At 39.9% G+C, this 10,567-nt stretch overlaps 1 protein-coding gene across 1 annotated transcript; it reads right to left on the reverse strand.

The window, feature by feature from the left end:
- LOC104778250 (ethylene-responsive transcription factor 8-like) lies at window positions 56-1,190 on the reverse strand. Its single transcript, XM_010502650.2, has one exon. The coding sequence runs from the start codon at window positions 966-968 to the stop codon at window positions 327-329; it is 642 nt and encodes a 213-aa protein (XP_010500952.1). The 5' UTR covers window positions 969-1,190; the 3' UTR covers window positions 56-326.

Raw genomic sequence — 10,567 nt, forward strand, 5'->3', positions numbered from 1 at the left:
CCCCCCCCCCAAATAATTTATATTTCTCCTACATACTGTAATTAAAAAACTAAAATTACTGCCATAATTCAGATCTTATTATGTTAATTGCGTTGATTTTTTTTATATAATAAGGTTTCATAATAATACTACATATACATAACAACTTGTTTTTGCTTATCCATGTCAGCTAAAAATTACTATATTTTAGCTTTTTTCTCCACTTACTTCTACAAAAACGGATAATATTTTTTTTTTCCAAGGCAGAAAAATAAAAAAAAAAACGTTATTTTTTACTCTAAAGAAACGACGACATATAACCCCAAAAAAAAAAAAAAACTCACGGCCTATTCCGCCGGAGGAGCTAGGTTAAGATCCAGATCTAACGGCTGAGATATCTTCCCAGTTCCACCTTCGAAATCTACGACCGAAGACGTCTCAGACTCGCTCTGGAAACCGCACGCAGTCACCTTAGGAAACGCCGTCGTCATGTTGAAGTAGTAAACAGGACGTGTAACCGGAATCCTACGGTACGCTCCACCGCCGCCGCCTAAGCTGAGTTCTAGCTGCGGTGGCGGTGTAACAAACCGCGCCGCCTTAGGAGAAGAAGACGAGCTGACGACAGAGCTACTCTGACAAGAAGGACTATTATTACCAACACCACCACCGACGGCGTTCCCGTGGAGTTCAAGAAACGTGGGGAAATTGGTCTTAGCCTTAGAACCGCGAAACTCACGCGCGGCTGAGTCGTAAGCACGCGCCGCTTGCTGAGCCGTGTCGAACGTGCCGAGCCAGACACGAGTTTTCTTAACCGGATCTCGGATCTCAGCAGCGTATCGTCCCCATGGACGTTTCCTGACGCCTCTGTAACGAATCTCTTTGGCGGCATTATTACTATTATGATTGTTACCAGTACTCTCACGAGTCGGGTTTGTAGGAGGTGGTGAAACCACAACCGGGTCGGGTTTGGAACCCACGTTCGTCGCCATTGCCTGATCGAAAATGAATGAAAGGAACGAGAAGATCGGTGAAGAAAGGAGTTTAGTTTTGTGGTAATGATATCAATGAATGAGATGACAAAAGAAAAAAAGCCTTAAATAGGATCGGAGGCGAGAGAGAATGAGAGAGGGAGTAAAGCAACGCTCCTTTTGGGGAGCTTTCTTGTGAACAGTCAAACAAACCCAAATGCCTTTTTTTCAATTAATTTATCTCCTCTCATGCTCACACATATTAAAAACTGTTTTCTTTTTTTTTGTTAACATATCCATTTATCTCTGGCCACGTGTTCAGTGCTCCTCCTGCAAAGAATTTTTTTTTTACCCTTTCGTTGAAACAAAGACTGCACAAATCACAATACGTTCAATAATGTTATCAAGTACAAACTGTTACTTTCTTAATTAGAGTTACTGCCTTATTGGCCTATATTTTAAAAAGGTATATCATACAAATTGGTTGAAAACATGTTTGTATTAACTCTATAAAACATGGTACATATATTTGGCCACTTAATTACTACTAGCTAATCTTTTTCGGTAATTTCTCTAATCAACAATAATATAATATACGTGGAGTTTAAATTTAGATGATGACACAATGATAATATTAACACATAATATACTAGTATTATGAGTTTTATGTGGTGTCGATATAAATATAAAACTTACTACCTTGCATGTCTATAATATTATGAAACTAAGTTGTGGGCTTTATTATTTATTGTTATATTGTAAACAATAAATACTTTCGCACAAAAATTATACATTACCAAAAGAAGGAAAGATTTATTATTTGCTTGTTATTTTGAAAACAATAATTATTTTCGAACAAAAATTAGTGGACTGTTAACATGTCGTTATGGTGAGACAAAAAATCATTATTTGCTTGTTTAATTAGCCAAAAATAATATTATCGAATATATATATATATATATATTTAAGTTTGTTATATGATGTTTCTATAGTGACAAACATTTATATTCCTTTTATTTGCATGCCTATTTAGTAAAAATGATACACTTTAAAAAAATTATTCGATTATTGTTTAGTTTATCGTTATATATGTTATTCTGTAAAAAATAAATCTTGTGAAACAAAATTTTTGGTTTTGTAGATTAGTGAACCGTTATTTATCTTTATAGAATATTATTATTTGCTTGTCTAATTGATAAAATTGCATATTTTCAAAGTGTTTTTACACTCACTAAATTTTTAATTTACCTTTAACCTAGAGCTACATTTCATTGAATTAAATTAATTCATCATTCCTTTATTAAACAGGAACATACATATATAATTCAAGATTTTTTTAATTTATGTAAAATGTGTCAAAATAACATTTTTATGAAAAGGAAGGCGTATCTTTTATTTGCATGTCTATTTGGTAAAAATGTATATTACCAACAAATTTGTTCCTTTGTAGTTTAGTTTACTGTTGTATAGATTATATAGAAAACATAAATCTCATCACACAAAATTTTAGGATTTGTACATTAGTGGACCTTTATTATGTCGTTACAGCGACAACAAAAAAAATTATTATTTGTTTGTTTATTGGTAAAAATGTAGATTAGGGAACAAATTTTTCTGGAATTGTTTTGTTTATCATTATATATGTTATTCTGGAAGAAAGAATTCTTGTAAATTAGTGGACCATTAGTATGTCATTATGGTAGCAACAAAATTATTACTATTTGCTTGTGTTATTTGTAAAAAACTATATTATCAAAAAAAATATTTTAATAAAGGTGTATGATATATATCTTTTATTTGCATGTCTATTTGATAAAAAAGTATATATATTTTATTTGCATGTCTATTTGGTAAATAATGTATTATCAAATAAAATTTTGGGATGGTAGTTTAGTGTACCATTATATATGTTATTTTCAAAAAAATATTTGGATTTATAGATTAGTGGATCGTCAATATATATCTATGGTAGCGCCAAAAATATTATTTTTTTCTTGTCTAATTGGTAAAAAGGTATATTATCGAGGAAAAAGTATTTGAACTTTGTAATTTCGCAGTTTGCTATATATGATGTTAATATAACGGAAAAATATGTATTTCTTTTATTTGCATGCTTATTTGGTAAAAGATATATACTTTGAACAGATTATCCAATTGTAGTTAGTTGACCGTTACATACATTATTTTGTAAAAGATCAATCGTGCCAACAAAAAGTTTGGCATTGTATATTAGTGGACGGTTATTATGTCGTTACGGCGGCAACAAAAAATTTGTTATTTTCTTGTCTAATTGGTAAATATATATATTATCAAACAAAAAATATTTGAAATTTGTAAATTTAGCAGGTTGTTATATATGAGGTTATTATAATGACAAAAATGACAAACAATATAGAGATAATTTTTTTTGCATGTTCATTCAGAGCCATGCAAAGGTTAACGAATACCACAAGCGATGAAAAATAAAATGGTTGAGTTTAACCAAACAAAAATGTCTACAAATGAACGGCATTATCATTATAAGAAAAATAAATAAAGAAATAAACAAATAAATTAAAACAAATAATTCTTCACCAAACTTTCTATTAATAATAAGATTATCAATTATGATGATTACTTGCGATTCTAAAAAATATTGGGGTGAAAAACATCTAACCAAAACAAAGTAAATAGAAATAAAAATTAAACCATTAATTAATTTTAAGTTGACACTTTGACAAAAACAATTTGATGAAAAAAACGTTGACATAAAAGTTAACCATTGTATTATTTTACATTAGAATCAAAAGATCATGATTAACAACGAAAACAAAGCTAGCAAAAATCTATTGTAATTCTTACTGTTTAACTAGTTTGTCTGATTCTTTTTAATTAATTAATTAACATGGTATAAGCTCATGTTTAAAAACAGATTTTAGATGAGTCTATATTTTGATTCTAAATTCTCTATATATTTGAGTTTTCAACGTTGTAACATATAATGTATAAGCCCATCTTCGTATATAATTTATAAAAGTATATAATATTTTTTAGGAATAAACTTTATAAGAGTAATAAATATTATAAATTAATGCCGTTAATTTTTTCTCAAAATTGGATGCTACAGGGGAAGGTTTTTTTTTATAACGTCTGCACGACTCTGTGTTCATTTGATAAAAAGGGTATATTACTGAATTTTTTTGTCGGATTGTAGTTTAGTGTACCGACCAAAAAAATGATATATTATTTGTATGCTTAAATGGTAAAATGTAAGAACAAAATCGTGAAAATTTGTTTTTGTACTTTTCAATATAGTGATGACAAAAAAAAAAAGGATGCACAGCTACCATTTGTGTGCATGTTTGGTAAAAATGAATATTTGAACATACATATAAGCTAGATCCTTGTAGTTTAGGAAATTATTATATATGTCATTTATTTATTGTATTACCATATAGATTTTACATAGTTGGAGTGAAATTATTTAGTCGAATATTGAATTTAAGGTTGCTATACAGCAAAACTTCTATAAACAAATAAAGTCAGGACTATGAAATTTTGTTAAATTATAAAGTTATTAATATATCGATAAATTAATAATAATTAATTAATAGAGAGATTTGAATATTTTTGAAATTTTTTTATTTAAGAATATGAAATTTTTTATTATAATATTTTTTAGAGTTTTTTTATTCATAAATGTGCAGCTAAAAACTATAGTATCAAAATCGAATGAAAGGCTAATTATTATTGTCAACAAAAAGTTTTACATCATTCCTCCTCTTGCTATATATATAAAAACGATCTTTAGCAATCACGTGAAATTATGGTTTATAATTTTTACTTATTTAGCAAACAACAACAATAATTAAAATAGCTTATTAAAGAAACGCAGATATTGGCATTTCATTAAAATCTGGAAAATTTACGGAAAAAAAAAAAGCAACAGCGCATCCGAGAGAATTTTCTGAAACGTGGCACAATCACGAAGACGCGAGGCTGAGGAACCGCGGTGTAATGCAAAATAACGCGTGAACGCTCTCTCTCACGTCAGACGACGAAGCCGTTTTGACAAAAATAGCGTTATTATAATAACGTTTTTTTGACTCATGTCAGCTAAATCGGTCCAGCCGCTCTCTTTTTCTTTTCTTCTTGGATTCTCTCATGCCATGTGGATAAATAGTGACACGTGGATAAAGATTCAAGGGATGAGAGCCGCGTCGGTTAACCGCAAGTCTTTTGGATTCTTCTTCACTCTTCAGTTTCTTGAAGACTGAAGACTTAAATTTTTGACGGCAGGAGAAGACCCAAGACCGTCAGTGAGTCATGAGGTCATTTCTTTATTTTTTATTAAACGATTTGGTCAACCGTCGACACTTAACACCTACTTCTGTCTTTACGCCTTAATTAATGGATTGGCTTATGCCTTATCTTTTGTTTTCTTCTAGTGCCCACAGATTCTTCTACTACTAATTAAAGACAGTTTAAACATCATTATCATTAGTAGTCTATGTTAATTATTTAATTAACGATTATAGCTAACGTTGTATTCAAAACTTCTTTCTCGTTTCTTATACCGGAACCGGGATATATATTAACTTTAACTTTAAAGAGTGACTAAATAGACAAATAAATGACTTGATTATGAGTTTATAACCAAGTTAATTCCATTTCCTAATCCAAAAAAGTTATAGCAAGTGGATATAACGATCGAACAAAAGAATCACGCAATTGTTTGTACCGGGGATTACACAGTTTAAACAAATAAGATTTAGTGGGAAAGAGCGAGCAAGTTCTTTATTAATCGGGGAAAACGTGAGATCGTCACTTAAACAAATCGTATTAAAGCTTGTTAGTCCACAGACGAACTAGTAAGCTTAAAATGACGAACTGAAAACAAGACGAGTTATACGAAAGATAATAGCAGTTTTCGATGCAAAGTATTGCTCTAGGGGTATTGTCCGCGGGTCAGGATGTTGATTCCAATAAATGTTTTCTCCTTTTATAGGAGACTGTTGACCTAGGAAAGTTTAGGGTTCCCTTCACGAATTCCCGAGATTGCCCCTTTGCGGGAATTAATGACTTGCTTCCAATCTCGCTGGGCCGAGAATGCAACTAATGAGTGTCGTTGGGCCGAGTGGCATATTGGGCGTAGCCCATATCCAACAATAGTCCCCCCCTTAGTCCAGAGAGTGGCAGTCTTTCTGCGATCGGCGGGCATACTTAAATCGTCCGTAATATGCCTGCTCGGCACAGATTGTCTCAGTTTGCCTTTAGGGAAGAAATTGCTCTAGTAGCTCTTTTTGTAAATGCCAGGCTCGTCTTTCGAGAGACACCGTGAATATCCGACGGTCCTTCCTTTGAGTGCGGTATTCGATGAATTTCCGGAAACGGGGCGTGTCGCGGATCGAGGTGACGGATTATGGCAGCAAAATTTCCGTTTTATTTACTTATTTATGTCTCCCCATCTCCTCCTTTTTCTTCACTTCCTTCTCTCCATAAAAAGGTAACTTTCTCTCTCTATGCTTTTATTTTTATGCTTTTACTTCTTTCTCTCTCTACTTTTCTCTCCCCTTTGTTTGGTCACACATCCTTGAAGACCTAGCAACCGCCGCCGCCGAGCTTCTTATGCGGAGATCGTCGATGGTCGGCGGACGGCGACATACGAGTTATGCGAGCTCGGCCGAGAAAGGCGATGTGCGTGAATCCGGCCGATCGACGGAGATCGATGGGTCCCAACGAGGAGATTCGGAGGTCGGCGGAGAGGATGAGGTAGGCGGGAGGATGTTCGGAGGTCGGCGCCATACGAGTTTCGCCCGCCCGGCCGAGAAAGGCGGCGAGCTTGAATCTGGTCGATCGGCGGGGATCGAGTGCGGCAGAGTGAGCGAGATTGGCGCCCGGATGGTCGGCCGAGAGGACGAGGTTGGCGCCCGGATGGTCGGCCGAGAGAGCGAGATCGGCGCCCGGATGGTCGGCCGAGAGGACGAGCCCGGATGGTCGGCCGAGAGGCGCCGTGTCGATTTCGTGAGTCCTGTTGAGAGAGGCGAAGCGTCCGTACCTGGTGGATCGGCGGAGATCGGCGGATCGGACCGAGAGGATTCCGGATGGAGCGGGGTGATCGGCGCTTTTCCGCCGAGTTCGGCGTGGGAGATCTCGGATCTTCGCCTGGCGTTGGCGAGATCAGGATGAGGAATCTCGGAGCTCGGCCTAGCGTCGCTGAGCTCGGTATGGAAGGCATGTCCGAGGCTGGCATAGTTGAGGGCGTTGGTCGACTTGATTCCTGTTTCGTTGATATCTCCCACGAGTTTGATTCCGACGATGGCGACCCAGATCTTATGATGGGAGGGCGCCGAAACACGGAGATTTCGGGAGGTCGGCGTGATTTGAGCAAGTCCGACACTCGCGATATTGGGTCGATCGGAGGAGGTCACATTGAATTCGACTTTCAGGAGAGAGAGCGGCCGAGAGCTGTGGTCGGCCAAATATCGGGGATTGAAGATCGGCCCGCGTCAAGACCACCAGTTTCTGTATGCACGCGTGGCAAGACTCTTGCAGGAATCCAACGCGCTTTCTCCAAGGAATGCGGGGCTTATAAAGATGTTTTTGATGACGTTGGTGTTGACATTGGAGCAGAGTGTGGAGATCTGGACAGTTTGGCCAAAGACTACAATTTCGCTGATATTCTCGAGTTCAGCGAGGATAGCGACAGTGGTTCTGGTGGGAGTCCTATGGATGTTGTCCCGACTGAGAGTGCTGGTCCTCGTTCGGCTGTCTTGGGTCTCAGTGCTGCGTCGATTGCTGCCAATCTTTCAGTTGGTCCGGCCGATCACGGTCCTTCGTTGTGCACATCAGATAGTATTGCTGAGATGGCGCGGTGGTGTAAGATGCCCGAGGGACTGGTTTTCCGGGTTCCTGAGTCTCACGAACGTCCTTGGACGCCTCCGACAGGTTTCATCGCGCTTTTTGAGCATTACTTCACTGAATGCGGTCTTTGGTTCCCTTTGCCGGAATTTTTGATACGTTATTGTGCGAGGCGTAGGATTGCCATTTCTCAGCTTTCTGTGGGAGGTATCCGTAACGCGGTCGGTTTGGCGATACTTGGTACAAACTGTGGTATAGAAGTCGATGTACATTTTTTGGAGGAAGCCACAAAGTTCACGAAAGTTAGAGGTAGTCCGGGGTACTTCTACACCAGTGCTAAATCGGGTCATCAGATAATCGTCGGGGCTGAGAAAAAGATTCGTCGTTGGCAGCGTTATTTTTTCTTTGTCAAGCGGGACGAGATTTCGTTCGACGATCTTGATGTGTTTTGTGCTACCGAGTGGNGCGGGGCTTATAAAGATGTTTTTGATGACGTTGGTGTTGACATTGGAGCAGAGTGTGGAGATCTGGACAGTTTGGCCAAAGACTACAATTTCGCTGATATTCTCGAGTTCAGCGAGGATAGCGACAGTGGTTCTGGTGGGAGTCCTATGGATGTTGTCCCGACTGAGAGTGCTGGTCCTCGTTCGGCTGTCTTGGGTCTCAGTGCTGCGTCGATTGCTGCCAATCTTTCAGTTGGTCCGGCCGATCACGGTCCTTCGTTGTGCACATCAGATAGTATTGCTGAGATGGCGCGGTGGTGTAAGATGCCCGAGGGACTGGTTTTCCGGGTTCCTGAGTCTCACGAACGTCCTTGGACGCCTCCGACAGGTTTCATCGCGCTTTTTGAGCATTACTTCACTGAATGCGGTCTTTGGTTCCCTTTGCCGGAATTTTTGATACGTTATTGTGCGAGGCGTAGGATTGCCATTTCTCAGCTTTCTGTGGGAGGTATCCGTAACGCGGTCGGTTTGGCGATACTTGGTACAAACTGTGGTATAGAAGTCGATGTACATTTTTTGGAGGAAGCCACAAAGTTCACGAAAGTTAGAGGTAGTCCGGGGTACTTCTACACCAGTGCTAAATCGGGTCATTAGATAATCGTCGGGGCTGAGAAAAAGATTCGTCGTTGGCAGCGTTATTTTTTCTTTGTCAAGCGGGACGAGATTTCGTTCGACGATCTTGATGTGTTTTGTGCTACCGAGTGGAATATGTTTCCCGGTAGCTTCATAGTTTCTTACTTATACTTGTTTGATTGTCATTTGGCTGGTTCCTGACCTTTTCCTTATTTTTGTTGGTGTTTGCAGAGCCTGTCGTTCGTTTGCGCGCTCATCCTCCTGGTTTTTTCGATAACCTCAGACCGATCCGAACGCTAGGGGCGCTTCATTGGCCTTCGATTACTCAGAGATCTCGTGAGTTTCCTCTTCATTCTGTTGTATCGGTTGTTGCTCTCCTTAATGGTTATTGGATTGTTATACTTTTGTTTTCCTTTTTAGGTCTACCGCGCTTAGGGATGGGGAAAGTTAACACTCGTCTTCCTCGATACGCCGATCAGTTCAAGAAGGCAGTTGAAGCTGGGTCTTCTTTGCGTGCTACAGACACTGAAGTTGTTGACCCGTCACCGGGTGGAGGTGCCGATCCGCGAGTTGCAGGAGATCTGAGGTCGGCAGAGGTTGGCGCCACCCGTGCCGACAAAAGGGCTGCCAAGGTTCCTGCTGTCGCTCCGCGTGGGCAGAAGTCACGTGGCGAGGCTTCTGGTGCTCTAGCGATCGTTGTCGCTGATTCTGGGCGTCCTACTCCATCGAGGAAGAGGTCTCATGGTGAGGTGGTTGTTCCCGAGCCTGAATCGTCCAAGAGATCTAGGAGGGATGGTATTCCGTGCGACACCACTGAGATTGATGATTCGTTCTCCTTTTCTTACAAGACGAAGGATGAGTTGTTCATCAACAACGCTGCTGCTTGTGGTGAGTTCGCTAGCAAGGTTCGCGGCTCCTTTGACCCGCTCCCCTCTGTGGGTTCTCTCTATGATCCCGAGCTGTATAGATCGTTGGCTCGGAAACACTTCCAGGTTGGCATTTGTCTTTATGTTCTTGAATGAATTTTCTCAACTATTATCTTAATTCTTTATTCCTTGCATTTCAGGATGGTGGTGGCGTGAACCGCATAGTCGTCTCGTACGAGCGTCGCATTGCCGAGCTGGAGGAGCAACTTGCTGATTCTTGTACTTCTGAACCATCGAGGAGATCGGCTGAGGAGCTTCGTCAGGATCTCGATAAAGAGCGAGGGGTTTCCGCTGTTCTCACGAAGCAAAATGCCGGTTTCAGGAAGCAAGTAGCCGATCTCAAGGCTTCTCTTGACGCTTCCCGCTCTCGTCTCGAGCAGTTCGAGGTTGATCACGCGTTTCAGAAGGCGCAGTTGCAGCAGCTGCAAGCGGAGCGGCATGGCATCGATGTCGAGGTTGCTGGCTACAGGTCTCGTATTGAGAGGATGAGGAAGCATATTCTTGACAATAGAGCGGCGCATGAGTCTCTTCTGACCTTGAGCCAGGTGAGCGGCACCTATGATTGTCTTCAGGAGTTGGCGAAGAGTGGTACAATCGTTCCGTCGAAGACTTTGCTCGGCTTGGAGGCTTATGCGAAGATGTGGGAGGACAAGGTTATTGGTTTCGATATCGCCAACGTTCTGGACAGCGACCTCGAGGCTCTCCCAGAGACTATGATCGTTCCTACGAACCTTCAGGCGGCGGAGGTTCCCGTGATCGTAGGAGAGGAGGTCGTCAT

The sequence above is a fragment of the Camelina sativa genome, chromosome 3 (genome assembly GCF_000633955.1).
Source record: "Camelina sativa cultivar DH55 chromosome 3, Cs, whole genome shotgun sequence".
NCBI lineage: Eukaryota > Viridiplantae > Streptophyta > Magnoliopsida > Brassicales > Brassicaceae > Camelina > Camelina sativa.